The sequence below is a fragment of the Fukomys damarensis genome, unplaced genomic scaffold (assembly GCF_012274545.1).
Source record: "Fukomys damarensis isolate Sample0158 unplaced genomic scaffold, DMR_v1.0_HiC HiC_scaffold_11, whole genome shotgun sequence".
Classification (NCBI taxonomy): domain Eukaryota; kingdom Metazoa; phylum Chordata; class Mammalia; order Rodentia; family Bathyergidae; genus Fukomys; species Fukomys damarensis.
This window is the reverse complement of record NW_022900923.1, coordinates 40,384,489-40,398,072: the sequence shown is the minus strand read 5'-3', so window position 1 is coordinate 40,398,072 and position 13,584 is coordinate 40,384,489. Positions and strand designations below refer to the sequence as shown.

Here is a 13,584-nt window from a genome sequence, read left to right as displayed (position 1 = left end):
TTTTTTTTTTTTTTTTTTTTGGTACCAGGGATTGAACTCAGGTCCTTGTGCTTGCAAGGCAGGCCACCGAACCGCTGAGCTAAATCCCCAACCCACACTTCTCATTTTTAAAGGCCAATAATCCTCGCTTATTGGTGATAGCATTCTGCCCCAGGGGGGTGATAGTGGTGTCCTGTGATTCTTGAGCAGCAGGGGTGGTGACCATGTCACTGGAGTGGGTGGAAGAGTCTTGGTGTAAAGCCTGGGACCACTGAAGGACTCCTGAGCTCAGCCTCCTACAGCAGCCCTGGAGACCCCTGGCCAAGCCCGGGGAGTGAGTCACTTCTGAGGGGACCAGGCTCAGGCAGATCACACATCATATATGGCCGCACAGGAGGATAAACAAACATGCAGCTTCCCCGAGGGCAGAGAGCGGCGTGTGGGAACCAGGTTGCTCAGGACCAAAGAATCCTGGAGGCAGCGGCCCAGCCCTTCTGTGGGTGTGACTGAGGAAGGAGCTTTGGGTTTTGTGGGTCACTTTCTGCAGTATGTGGATCCCTTTTTGAGGGCAAGAGCTGTTCCTAAACTAGGAACCAGGGCAGGGAAGTGAGCTACAGAAGAAAATTGCTGAAGAAGTGACCATGAATGAAAACAAGTAGAAGAACTAACAGGGAGCCCGGATAAGAAGTTGAGGAGAGGTGGCTGTCGGCCTGGCTCAAGAGACCAGTGTGTGCGAGTGAGCAGATGAATGAATGAAGCTGCAGATATGTGGAGTTTGCAGGGCTCATGCAAAGGCCCAGGGGAATCTCACTTAGGTTCTGTGTTCAAGGCTAACAGGGGAAGACTTTGGCCAGTGCCCTTCTCTGTTGCCACAGCGGTGGAGTAGAAGTGTGACTCATGGGGGCTGAGGCTGACGCCAAGCACAGCTGCTTTGATGGCAGAACGGGAGGATCTGGAAGGTGCTCTTCCAGGGCAGCTCTTTCGGGGGGTGGGGGTGATGCGCAGGTGCCCTCCCTATGCAGGTTGTCTTTGGGGGCTCAGGCTGTGATCCCTACTCTGTGCTCTTCTGGATCGAGGCCCAGGCCTAGAGATTCCTGGGGAGGAACAGGAGGAGCCTGCAGTGGTGAGAGCTGGCATTTGCACTTGTCATCTGCTGTGTGCAGTCACCATGGGGGTTCTAGGGGTCTCCTGGGCCTTCTGCTCTGCCCTTGTTCCCTGCCCAGCTTGCCTGAGGGCCTCTCTCTGGCCCTGGCTTACCCTTGTCCCCCAAACACCCAGCTTCTCACACCAGGACTCTGCTCTTGCGGTGCCCTTGTCCTGGCTTCTCCTTGTGGACCAGGTCTTCAGAGGCCTCCTACTGTAGTACCCTGTCCCGTATCACTTTCCTCGGCCTATTGTCCTTAGGACACCTCACTGATGTCATTTTGTTCATGGGCTTGCATCCTTGCTCACTGTGTGGCTCCCACCATGTGCTTTATGAAGGGAAGGGCTCTGTTGGTCTCATTCCCTGCTGTATCCCAGTGCCTGGAATTGCACCTGGCAAATACGTGCAAAAAAAAAGTACATCTCATGACTGTTCTGTTGACTCTGTGGATGTGATGCTGGACCTAGAGAAACCAGAAGCGTCATGTGGCTCCTTTCTCCTCGTGTTAGCAGCAAACACTGGGAAGAGAAGAGCAAATGACTTGCTCAGGGCAGGAAGACCAGAATCCGGGTCATTGAGCCCAACACTGCTTTTCATCTAGGGTGATTTTGGCCTCCAGAGGACATCTTCTAACACTGGGAAGCACATTTGGTTGTTATAACTGAGGGGTACTGCTGCTGGTGTCTAGAGATGCAGTAAACCTCCTTTGTCCAGCCCCTCCACACGGAATTATCTGGGCAAATGTCAATGGTGCTGAGAGTGAAGCCATGGTCTCTCAAATTCCTGCACATTTCAAAGAAATTTAATGTCTTCATCATCTTCCCATCACTGAGACATAGTATTTGATGCCCTCCATTTAAAGGATGAGATGTTTACTGTGGCTCACAGTTTTACACATTTCGGTTCACGGTTGGCAAACCCCAAGGCAAAAACAACATGGTGGAAGGGCCCGGGTGGAGGACAGCTGCTCATCACATGTAGCCAGGAAGCAGAAGGACTGGGGAGGGAGATGAGCTTCCGGGTCAGGTCCACAGTGCCCCACCCGTTTACAGCACCGCCAGCTGCTGGGCTCATTAGTGGATGAATCGGATCCACAGATGGGTGTAGTATCCCACGACCCGGTCACTTTCCACACACATCTGAGAATCTGGGGGGAAATCGAAGCCAAACATCATACAGTATCAACTGCGTTCAAAATTTAAAGTTGTTTGGTAGTCCCATTCCAAAAGTAGAGAGAGAGAAATACTTTTAATAGTTATATTTCATTTACCTCATTATATCCAAATATCATTTTGACATGTAATCAATATACATAATTTTTCTTTTAAGGTGAGGGTCTCACTGTGTTGCCCAGTCTGGCGTCTTAAGTCCTGGACTCAGGTGATACTCTTGCCTCAGCCTCCCAAGTAGCTGGGGCTCCAGGTGCCTACTGCCATGCCTGGCCACACAATTCTGAATGACAGATTCTACGTGTTGTTTTTCATCCTGAGCTTTGGAAGTCTGGTGTGTATTTTACCCTACAACACATCTCGGTTCTGACAGTCTGCGTGGCCAGTGCTGTGGGACCACCTGGAGCCAGGGCAGCCTGCACTGTGTTTCGTCTTCCCCCAGCTGGGAAGTCTGCCTTGGGAATGGTGCTCAGGTGTCCAAGGACTGTGCTAATCTTCACCCCCTTCCCTCAGCCTGGCCCGGCAGCGGACTTTGGAGGATGAGGAGGAGCAGGAGCGTGAACGAAGACGGCGGCACCGTCACCTGAGTTCTACCACGGATGACGAGGCTCCCAGGCCCACCCAGAATGGAGACCGGCGGGCTGCTGAGAGGTACTTGGGCTGGCCCCCGGCTGGGCGTCATGGTGGCATCCTAGGTGAACGGGATGGATTTAGCTGCCCTGGACAGACTACAGGAAATATGCTTGGCTGCCCAGGAGCTTGAGGCCCAGAGAATGAGGCAAAAGGTATGAATGTGAACTTCAAGTTCCTCGCCTTCCTGGAACCCTCCACAGCCCTGCCAGGGCCCACCTTGGCCTAAAAGATCGAGTCCCCCCACAAGCCCATACTTTGCTGGATGTTCTATGGACACAGCTTGCTTAGTCCTCACATATACTATTGTTTCGCAGTGGGAGAACCAGGGAGCAGCAAGACATAGGTGAGTTGAAGGGATCAAATACCTGAAAGAGTAGCAAGGCCAGAATTCTCACCCAGATTGTCAAGTTCTGTGAACTCTATTCCATTCAGCCAAGCCTCCCCCCTCCAGCCCTGACACTCTGTGAGTGGAGGAACCTGGGGGCCAATCTTGCATTACATTCTGGGATTAGAGAGAAAGGAAGAGGAGCCTGGAACATGGCGAACGCCACTTATTTGCCGGGACTGTGCTGGGCACTCTCAGAGGATGTGTGTGTGAGTGTCATTTCACCCCTGAGAAGCCCAGCTTGCAGATTTGAAATTTGGGGATCAGATAATTAATTTGCCAGAAATCAGATGGTGAGCAGGGCAGTGGGAGAAAAGAATCTCCTTTTGCTGGAGACAAAGTGCTCAGTGGTTTGAGTGATCCTTTTGTGTTGTTCTTGTTCCTTTGTCCCCCATAGAAGGGAGACCGGGGTACACCCTGAGCTGCCCCAAACCTGTGGCTGCCACCTGGTCCCAGCCCCACCCATGGGGCTGACGTGTGTAGGGGACGATGCCTAAAAAGCTTTGGGTTCTCCTTCAGCTTTCCCACCACTGTATGAACTTGGACAAGTCCTGAACACCTCTGGTCTCATTCTAAGCACTAAGGGGACTGCATTTACTCCTTTGGGTCATCAGTGCCCACTGCAGGGCCTTCACATGTTTGTTGCACTCTATGGGGGTCTGTAAACTTTGTTTGTTTGTTTTTTGTTTTTTGTTTTTGAGACAGGGTCTCACTGTGTAGTTGAGACTGACCTAGAACTCACTATGTAGCCCAGGCTGGTCTCAAACTCACAGCGATCCTCCTGCCTCAGCCTCCTGAGTGCTGAGATTACAGGCGTGTGCCACCACTCCCAGCATGGGGGTCTGTAAACTTTTTAAGGAGCATGGAGTACTTTGTTCAAATGATACCATGGAAGCCCAAAATGTACAGCAGATACAAGTGATCCTTATAAGATGATGGTGGTGGGCCAGGAAGGCAAGTGTCTGATTTTTCTGGACCCCTCCACAGTGGCCCTGGTGGCATCACTGTTGGGTTGAGTTCACCCAGGGTCCCTCTCATCCATGATATCCTTTGATTCCATTTCCTGTCTTCTGATTCAGGCTACCCAGTGTGGAGGAAACAGAGGCGCCCAGGCCATCACCCCCAGTCCCCAAAGATGAGGATGAAGACATCCAGGCCATCCTCAGGACACGACAGGAGCGGAGACAGAGGCAGAGGCACAAGGCAGTGGAAGACCAGGTCCCCGTGCGGGAGAGGCTGGAGGCTGAGGAGGGAAGGGACAGCTCCAGCCCCGAACAGGTCACGCAGCAGCCCATGGAGCCCAAGAAGGAACTGGAGGCCCCACCCCGCCGGAGACTGAGCCAAGAGCAGCGGGGCCCTTGGGCCCAGGACGAGGAGTGCTTCCAGATCAAGGAGCCGAGAGCGGGGACAAAGGGACTTCCAGAGAGGACCTCAGTCTTGGAGAAGTCCTCTGTGCTGGAGAAGACTGTGGCACCCACAAAGAGACTGGTCTCAGAAAAATCCTGCCTCTCTGAAAAGCCTCTGGCCCCAGAGAGGACAGCTCTGAGCCAGAAGAAGGCAGCGCTGGAGAAGAAAGGCACCCCAGATAAGTCTGCTCCAGGAAAATCAAGCGTTCTTGAGAAGTCAGTGGCCCCTGAGAAAGTACCTGTGTCTGAGAAGACAGCAGCACCCGAGAAAAGGTCCACAGCAGACAAGAAAAAAGATCTAGAAAAAGTCAGTGTCTCTGAGAAGCCACCAGAGAAAGCATCTTCCCTGGTGTCTGAGAAAACATCCTTCTTTGAGAAGTCCTCAGCCACTGAGATAAAGCTGGTCACCAAGAAGGCAGCTGCATCTGAGCAGCCCCGGGCCGCTGGGGGAGGCCGGGCCAGCACACTGGAGCCAGAAGGAAGGGCCGTCTCCGGGAAGAGCCCGTCTTCCTCCGCAGCAGAGCGCAAGGGGCCTGGCCCTCCAGCTGTGGCCTCCCGCTTCCTGCCCATCACACTCCAGGTTGGCCGTGCTCCTGCCCCTCCAGCCCTCCTCCTCCCTGGCTGGCCTCCCTGCCAGTCCTGCCCCAGGACCTCTGCGCCTTGCTGCCTCCTGTCCTCCCACCTGCAGGCTGGCCATGGCAGCTACTGTGAGAACAGGGCCACAGAGGCAGGGGCAGTTTGCTGGAGCTGAAAGGGGCAACAGTGGTGCGGCAGGGAGCGATGGGACCTGCACCACCCCTCGTCCACCCCAGCGGGAAGCCTCAGACCCTTCCAGAAGCTCTCCTGGAAAGCTCTGCCTGGTGGCCTGGCCCATGGGACTATGCTGGCTGCCCCAGAGCAGAGGCCGGAGAGTGAGGCCCAGGGTTGTCTCACTGTCCCTTACTCTCGCAGCTCCTGGGGTGAGCCTGGCTACATGGGGTCCCTGTGGCAGCTGTAGCTCGGCATCTGCCTGGGCCTGGCAGGGCCCTAGGCCTCTGCCAAGGAAGGTGAGTTCTAGACCTCTTGCGTGACACTCCCCTTGCTCATTCAGGTGAGAATCCCCAGCAAGGAGGAGGAGCCAGACACACCTTCACCCACCCAGGTCACCTATAGCACCTCTCTCAGACGCTCCAGCCCCAGGACCATTTCCTTTCGGGTGAGAGTCCAGGGAACCCTTTTCACCAATGCACTGGTGGGCAAGCCAAGGAAAGCAGCATGCCTTACAGAATGAGAGCCTTAACTGAGAGAGCAAGCAGGTCCTCTGGATGGGGGAGGGGCGGTGGCTTTGGATTCCCATGGCAAGGAGATGATCAGGGAGTGTGAATAAGCATGAGCACGCTACCTAGTGGGGAAGGCCAGAGCTGCAGGAAGATGGTGCATACCCCCAACTCGTTCCGCCCTCTTTTGCTGGGTCCTCACCCAGGAGGCTCTCTTCCTAGGGCTGAGGGTGGTAGAGCTCTCTGATGCTCTCTGCTCTGCCCCTGTCCCAGTTGTGTGTCTCAGTCTCATCTAGTCTCATCCCAGTCCGTATTCTTTGTTCATTCCTCCCCGGGTCATCTGCTCATTCATTGACTGACTGCCTTGTGCCCTAATGTGTGCCAGGCCCTGGGGAGGAGGCTGGAGGCCCGAGGTTGATCGGTGCTGTCAGGGCTCTTGTGCAGGTAGGAGGACAGGTGATTCCAGGTCCCCTGAGCAAGGATGGAGGAGGCAGAGGTAGGCTTTGGACTCTTGACTGGCAGGTAGAGCCAGGTACTTCCCAGGCAAGGCCAGGCCCTTCAGTGCAGGCTTGGCAGGGGTTAGGAGGAGGAAGTACTCTGAGAGCTGGGCCTGGGCCTTGAGTGAGGCGAGGCACAGGTCTCCCTGGGACCCCCCACTCACCAGTGGCTCCTCTCCTTATTTCAGATGAGCCCCAGGAGAGACAACTCAGAGACAACCTTAACCCGCAGGTGGGGGCATCCTGGAGGCTTTGACTCCCTCCTGTCCTATATTTTCTGGGCACCTTGGCCAAGTTGTCCCTTACTTATATACTCTGCCATGGAGGGCCAGGCGCTCTTGGCCGGTGTGGCGGGGTGTGATGAGGGCCACTTCTCAGACCTGGGCACGGGCCTGGCGCCCTTGAGGTGGAGGTCTCACTGTTTTGTCTTGTCCCGGGTTCCCGCCCTGCAGCGCAAGCGTGAGATTGCCGGCCAGCACAGTGAAGCTGGACGAGAAGCTGGAGAGATACCGCACGGCGGTGCAGGTGGGACGTGGGGGTGAGCGGTGGGCTTAGTCCGTGCAGCTCGAGCTCACAGCTCAGCCGCTTGTGTCTTTGTTCCTAGAGATCGGAATCCGTCCGGTCCCAAGGCTCCTCCCGCACTGAGTTCTTTGTGGCTCCTACGGGTGTAGCCAGCAAGCGCCACCTCTTTGAGAAGGAGATGGCTGGCCAGGGCCGTGCGGAACCGGCCTCCAGCCGGAAGGTGAGGGGTGAAGCCCAGCTGGCATCTCTAGGCTGAGGATCCCAGAGGTCTCGAAAGCCCAAAAGGAAGTAGTGACAGGGCTGGAAAACTTGTTTTCGTATGTCAGTGTTGGCAGGAGCTCAACTTGCCATTCGGGCTCCTGAGCTTGGCTGGGGCCGCAGTTCCCATGGTGGGACTGTCCTAGGTACTCGCCATGTGCCGGAGGGACGTGGGCATGGGGTGGAATCCTGTCCTTGTTCCAGGGCCTTTGCAAAGACTTTGCTGTTGCCAGTGGCCTCAAGCCCTGAGACGGAGCGTGTCTTCCTAGGACAACCTGAGGCTGTCTGGGGTCGTGACGTCAAGGCTCAATCTGTGGATTAGCAGGACCCAGGAGTCGGGGGGCCAGGACCCCCAGGTACCCTGCCCCTCCTTGGTGGCTCTTATGGGGGTCCTTTAGGGAACGGAATGATCTGAGTCAGGGAAGGGACAGCCCCAAAGCAGTGGATCATTTCAGGCGTGGAAATGCTGTGGAAGTAGGGAGGGTGACCATGGGTGGCCCTTGGGTCAGCAGGCAGCAGAGAGGAGGCACAGGCCTGGGGCCATTCTCCATCTGGAGCAGGGGGAGGCTGGGGACCCTTTGCCAGACCTGCCTTAGCCTCTGGTCTCCACCCCAATGTTCTCAATCAGGAGGTGCAGAAAGAGGTGGCAGCTGCCAAGAGGACTCAGTGGGCCAAGAAGTCAGAATCCTCCCTGGATGCTGAGGTGAGCAGAGCAGGAGGGCCCTGGCCAGGGGCGGAGGGCTGCAGGTGCACAGTGAGTGGGGACTCCCTGCCCCACGTGTGCACTGGCCAGCAACCACAGTGCAGGTCTCCAGAATGCCCGTCCCTGCCTGCCTGGGATGGTTGGACCCCACGCGAGCACACAGGGAGCCCTGGCTTTGCTGAACAGCTCACAAGACCCCACCCGCTTCAACTAGTAGGCTCTTGGTGTCTGACCTCCAGTGGGTAGGGGGCTTGGCACAGGGAAGTCTTCCTGTCCGGAGACTCCTTTCCCTCATTCTCATGCACCTTTGCCCACAGGTGTGACAGGCCTGCGGAGACAGCCCTACCAGTCGGCCTCGCAGAGGCTTCCTCCAAGCCAGGCCCTGCCTCCCGAAGCAGCACCTCTGCTTCTCACTGCCCCGCTGTCTTTCTGCTTTTGGAGCCGTCTGGTCAGGGCCCTTGGGGACCGGGGATGTCAGTGACACCCAGCCAGCTCCTTCCCAATGCAGCCTTTGGGGGCAGCTGTACCCTGTCCGCTTCTTGTCCTGCTGCTAGTACCGTAGATCTGGGTCCCGGATGCAGCCTGGCAGCATTGCAGAGTGTGTCGTCCTCGGAGGCCTCCCTCCCTCCTGCCTATTTCTGGTGTCAGGGTCAGGATGGGGCTGCCTCTCCATTACTCCAGGGACACCAGTCTCCTCTGTTCCTGGCAGGTGCCTTCATGTGCCTGTGAAGCCTCCTGCACTGAGGCCTGGACCTACAAACCCTATTCCTGGGGGGCCGCTCCCACCTGCCAAGGCCCTCGGGCCCGGGGGAAGGACTGTCCTCACACCATCCACGTGCCCCATGTTCCTGCTTTGTTCTCCACATCCTCCCTCCCAGCTTCCTTTTCCTGGCCTGCTGCACTGGCTGGGAACTCAGAGCCTTTCTGTACAACAGCTTAACCTACCCTCTCAGAAAGACCTGTTCTCAGGAAGGGTCCGATAAACTCATTCACTCTCAGGTGTAAGCGATGGATGATACTTTAAAAATGAATTCCTTCCTAGAGAAGGCTTTGCCTTGCAACGAGAATCATCTTCAGGGTATGAGAAGGATTATTTTGGCTGGGGCGGAAGGAGGGTCATTTTCCTAATCGCCCCTCCTCTCCCAGGATGGCAGTAGACTTGTCACTTGGTGATTGCAGCTTGGTGACTTGGGAGTCTAGAATTGCCACGTACACATCCCACCCCTAAACCCAGTCTCCCATTTCTCTAATACCATGGCCTGGGGGTCTGAAGTATGCTAAACTATCAGGGAACTCAGGACAAACCAAACCGAGAGCCTAGAAAGGCAGCCTGGTGCCCCTACAAACTCCTGAAGGCTGTAGTGGGAAAATAGCTTTTAAATTTTTTTAGTCATTTGAACTCATAATCCCAATTGGCTGTTCTAGTCTTACCCAAAATTGGCTGGAGTTGACAGTAGGTGCAGGGTCCTGCCCACTCCCCATCTGCACACCTGGGGACCCCCAAACTTCTCAGAGGGTGGCCTCTAAGATGTCTCAGGCCCCAGCTCCCCCAGGTTGTGGGGCAGAAGCAGCCAGCCCCGCCTTAGTCTTTGTGGTCCTGGGTGACAATCCTTCCTTGGGTCCGCGATCCAGGGCACAGAAGGCCCTCTCAGCCCCGTGTGTGTGGGCTTCTGCGTCTCCGGCCTGGCCACCTCCACTGACGAGTCTGCCGTGGCTGGCCCTGCCTGCACTGAGCTTGGGTGGCACTTTCCAGAGCCTGCCCTGAGCACCCCACACCCTGCATCTGGTCCGCAGCGTCTCGTCTCTAAGTGCCCAGCCGTGCAGCAGAGTGGGGACTGGAGTTGGCAAGGAGAGGAGCGGGCTGAGTTTGGCCCAGAGATGCAGGAAACCCCAGCTGCTCTAGCCTTGCTGGGAATTGCAGGTGTGACCCTGAGATACTTCCCTTCCGAGCCTCGGGGTTCAAGCAGGTGATCGCAAAGGACTGTCAGATGTTCAGGATCTAAGCTCTGGAGGGGCCCTCCGGCTGGCGACCCACACTATCTCCGGCAGTGGAGGGGCTGTGCGGCATCTGCGGCCTCCTGGGGGCAGCGCCCTTTGTGCCTTCATCCCTCCCTGGGTTGCCCACGCAGGGCAGGCTTTTGGGGAGAAGCCTGGGGCCTCGGCTCATGGCTCCCTCTCCTTGTGCATCCATCTGCCCAACACAGGAGGGCTGTGCCTTCATCCTGTCGGGGAGACAGCAGATAAACAAAGAGACAAATGCACAAGATGACTTCAGCTGGGGCTAAGGGCAGTGTGGTGGCAACCAGGACAGGTGGGCACCACCTCTTGGATGAGGGGATGCTGGAACGCCCTCTGCAGATAGAATGGCTCTCTCCTGTCCTCACCTCTCCTTTCTGCCCCCGGCTCCCATGGCCCTTCAAGTCCTGTCCTCTGTGGGTCCTCAGGTTTGTGTCCCAGCATTGCTTCTCTTCCTACCACTGTGGCTTTGTTTTCCCTGTCCTGAGTCAGCTGGGAAGCAGCCCTGCTGTGCCAAGGTGTGGCTAGGTAGTGACAGTGCCCAGCTCTCTGGATGAAGCCCCTGACTCAGAGCCATGGTCCATGGATACCAAGAATCTACTGGGTTTTTCTTGGGGGATTTCTGTGGGGATTTAGATACCCAGATGCCTCCACCAGGCATCCATGCGAACAGGCTATGTATGCCCTATTGGGAGGATTGTCGGGCTTATTAGCAACAGTGACCACAGAGTGGGTTTAGGAAAAGCAACTTACTTTCCAGGAGGCGCCTGTACCTGGGGCAAGACTGGGCTTTGGTGAGCTAGAGAGGGAGGCAGGGGTGAGGAGGCTGCCCCTGCTCTTTCTCTGGACAGCCCAGTTCCTTCTTCACCATCCGAGTCTGCTGCCTCCATCTGCCTCTCTCTGTTGAACCTCTCTGCTTCCCTGTGGTCCCCTCCTTCTTAGGATGCTGGCCAGCGGGCCCATGGCTCCAGCTTGCTCTGCTGTGGATTTTGTTGGCAGAGTGAGGGGCTCATGGCCCAGGATAAGCCTCGTGCTGGGGAATCAAGGCTAACAGACTCAGAGGCTGCTGGGACAAATGTCAGCTGAGCGATGGGGCGGGAGCCTGCTAGCAGGTACAGAACATGTGGACGTCCCATGTGCAGGGAGTTCTTTGAAGAATGGCAGTAGTGGATGAGGCCATGTCCCTTGCATGATCAGGGATGAGGAGAGCATGCACCAGGAATGCTGGAGCAGGGGTCAGGCAAGGAGAGGAGGAGTGAACGAGGCTGGCTCTTTCTCCAGAGAAAAGCAGAGAAGAGTTCGGATCACTAATGAGCAAGACCAGGAAGTGTTAGAGCCCATGGGGGGAGATGGGCCCCTCCAGAGCAGGGACGTCCCTTGGTGTCGGGCAGGGCTGGGCCTTGCAGATGCAGAAAGGTTGAGGGGAGAGGCAGCTCGGCTGTGCACAGATTTGGATTGCACTGCTCTGTTCATTCCTGTTATGCACTGTACTTGAGGGACACACAGGCAAGCCAAGGGCAAAAACCCTGGCCCGGTGTGTGTGGATCGTACAGTGGGGTTAGCAGGGCATAGTCACTCAGCATGATTTTGAAACCCTTACAGAATGAACTTCAACCGCTTGCCTCCCTCATACAGCCCAGTGCCCCTCTGAGGAGAGCAGCTGCTCTAGCTCATGTCGGACCTCCTCTGTGTGTCCTTGTGTCTCCTTGCCTGTGCCAACCCCTGCCTTGGAAGGGGGCTTGGCATGTGGCTGAGGGCTCATGGAGTAGGTCCGCTTTCCAGATGCCCTTCCTGAGGTCCATAGGCTCTGTGAACTGCCTGAAAAAACTCCCCAAATTGGTTGGCCTGTGAGGAGGACATCTTTAGCCCCGGCATCATGTGCAGAGGAGCTGCAGATCAGTGCTTGCCCCTGCCCCTGCTCCCAGCCTGCCTGCCCAGGCCTGGGTTGCTGGCATCTGTTTTATCAGGATTCTCAAGAGGGACAGCTGGTTTGTGTTACAAGCCTGTTCCCTGCATATCTGCTCTGGTTTTAAATAGCTTATCTGAGCAGCTGGAGGGCCACATGGGCTTATATGGTGTGGGGTGCACGTTCCTTTAGCTCTGTCCCCGGCACCTGCCAGAATAGCAGCCAACACCCCTCCATTGTGTCCCCTCCTCCCGTCTCCTGCAGCACATTCCTCCCACCACAGGGCTTGGCTCCCGAGGCCCCAGCCCACATGCCTGCTTAAAGCCCTCTCCATCCCTGCCCTTGCCCAGTCCCTGCCGAGGCAAGCAGACACCTCTGGGATCTGTCGGCAGCCCCTGTTTGGAGGTAAGAACCAAGAGAGGCTCTAGGGAAGGGAAGTGCAGCAGGGGGCCTAGGCCCCAGTGCCCCCTTCCAGCACTGCCTGTGCCCACTTGGAGTGGATGCTGGGTGGGGAGCAGTCCACTGCCCTCAGAGGGGAGGTGATGTGGGGTCTGGACTCCATGGCTGGTGCAGTCAAGTGGGAGAAGCCTGTATGAGCAGTGGGGGACAGAGGTCCATATCCCGGATCTGCCACTAAAGGTGCTGTGCAGCTGTAAAGTCTTGGGACCTCAATTTCCTCATCTGTAGAATGGCTTTGGTCATTGGTGGGCCTCTGCCTGCCACACATATAGTGATTCTGTAACCAGTAAGGGTCCCCCAAACTGCTCGGCCCACCCCCTTGGCTCTAGGCCAAAGGCCACCTTCCCAGGCAGGTTCCCCTTAAGGCCCAAAGAACAGAGCAAGCCCATGAATCCACAGTGGTCTCTGGGAACTTGGACGCTGTCCTGGAAGCACTAGGAAGGCCCATTGTCCAGAGGGCCTGGGCTGTCCAAGCAGAAATGTGAATTCCACCGGACTTCCTGGCCTCACACCCTTTCCCTCCCTAGAGAAGAGCAAGGGCTGAGCAGAACTTTGGGGCTGCTGGAGATCAGACCCCACAGAAGGGTCCCTCAGGGTGGGGGTGGGGTGGGCCAAGCTTGTTGGCATTAAAGAGTTAACTCTGGGTCCAGCCCTCCCACTGTGTCCCTTCAAGGGTGACCCTTGCCCCACCTCACCCCGGCACATCCACGTGGACAGACCTTGCTCATTGTCTGGGAGTGACAGAGAAAGATGTCCTGCTGTTTTAGCTTCCCCTGGGCATGCTGAGGGACTGTTCCAGAAGGGGTGGCCTGGCTTGTAAAGAATTTCCAGTGCATTCCACAGGGAGTACAGCAAGCCATCTGACCTCCCAAATTCCTTCTCTGACCCTGTCTCATGGGGTAAGTCCTCCTCCTCGCAGGGCAAGAGAGGAATCTGAGGGTCAGGTTGGCTCTGCCCTCTCTCCTGCTGGGCTCCCACTGCCCTACCCTGGCCCTTGGGCCTCCTAGTGGCTGACAAGTGCAGGTTTAGGAAGGTCTCAGCTGAATGTTGCGGGTAGGGGCTGAAGGCCAGGTCTGCATTCCTCAGAAACACAGAGATGGTCTCTGCATGGCTAGAGCTGGAAGCTCATCTAATTTATAGCTAGAGGGCAGGGGATTTAGCTCAGTGGTTCCGGCGCCTGCCTTGCAAGCACAAGGACCTGAGTTCGATTCTTGGTACTAAAAAAAAAAAAAAAAAAAAAAAAAAAAAAAA

General features: G+C 56.3%; 2 protein-coding genes across 9 annotated transcripts in view; both read left to right on the top strand.

Moving 5' to 3' along the window:
- The window catches only part of Lad1 (ladinin 1), a 13,198-nt gene extending 4,246 nt beyond the window's left edge, over nt 1-8,952 (top strand). For 2 of the 3 annotated variants that reach the window (XM_010645109.3, XM_010645108.3), the window contains exons 2-10: nt 2,806-2,943; nt 4,390-5,296; nt 5,807-5,911; nt 6,658-6,701; nt 6,922-6,994; nt 7,074-7,211; nt 7,519-7,605; nt 7,878-7,952; nt 8,270-8,952. In XM_010645109.3, coding sequence (XP_010643411.1) covers nt 2,806-2,943; nt 4,390-5,296; nt 5,807-5,911; nt 6,658-6,701; nt 6,922-6,994; nt 7,074-7,211; nt 7,519-7,605; nt 7,878-7,952; nt 8,270-8,275 — 1,573 coding nt within the window. In that variant the 3' untranslated portion in view covers nt 8,276-8,952. The remainder of the gene's footprint in view (nt 1-2,805; nt 2,944-4,389; nt 5,297-5,806; nt 5,912-6,657; nt 6,702-6,921; nt 6,995-7,073; nt 7,212-7,518; nt 7,606-7,877; nt 7,953-8,269) is intronic. The other variant, XM_010645110.3, reaches the window with a different exon arrangement.
- A 3,084-nt stretch (nt 8,953-12,036) lies between these two features.
- Nucleotides 12,037-13,584, top strand: part of Tnnt2 (troponin T2, cardiac type) — a 15,657-nt gene continuing 14,109 nt past the window's right edge. For 2 of the 6 annotated variants that reach the window (XM_019204252.2, XM_019204253.2), the window contains exon 1: nt 12,156-12,279. The gene's annotated coding sequence lies outside the window, so the exon portion shown is untranslated. Of the gene's footprint in view, nt 12,280-13,584 lie in introns of all 6 variants that reach the window. The other 4 variants (XM_019204254.2, XM_019204251.2, XM_019204255.2 and 1 more) reach the window with 3 other exon arrangements.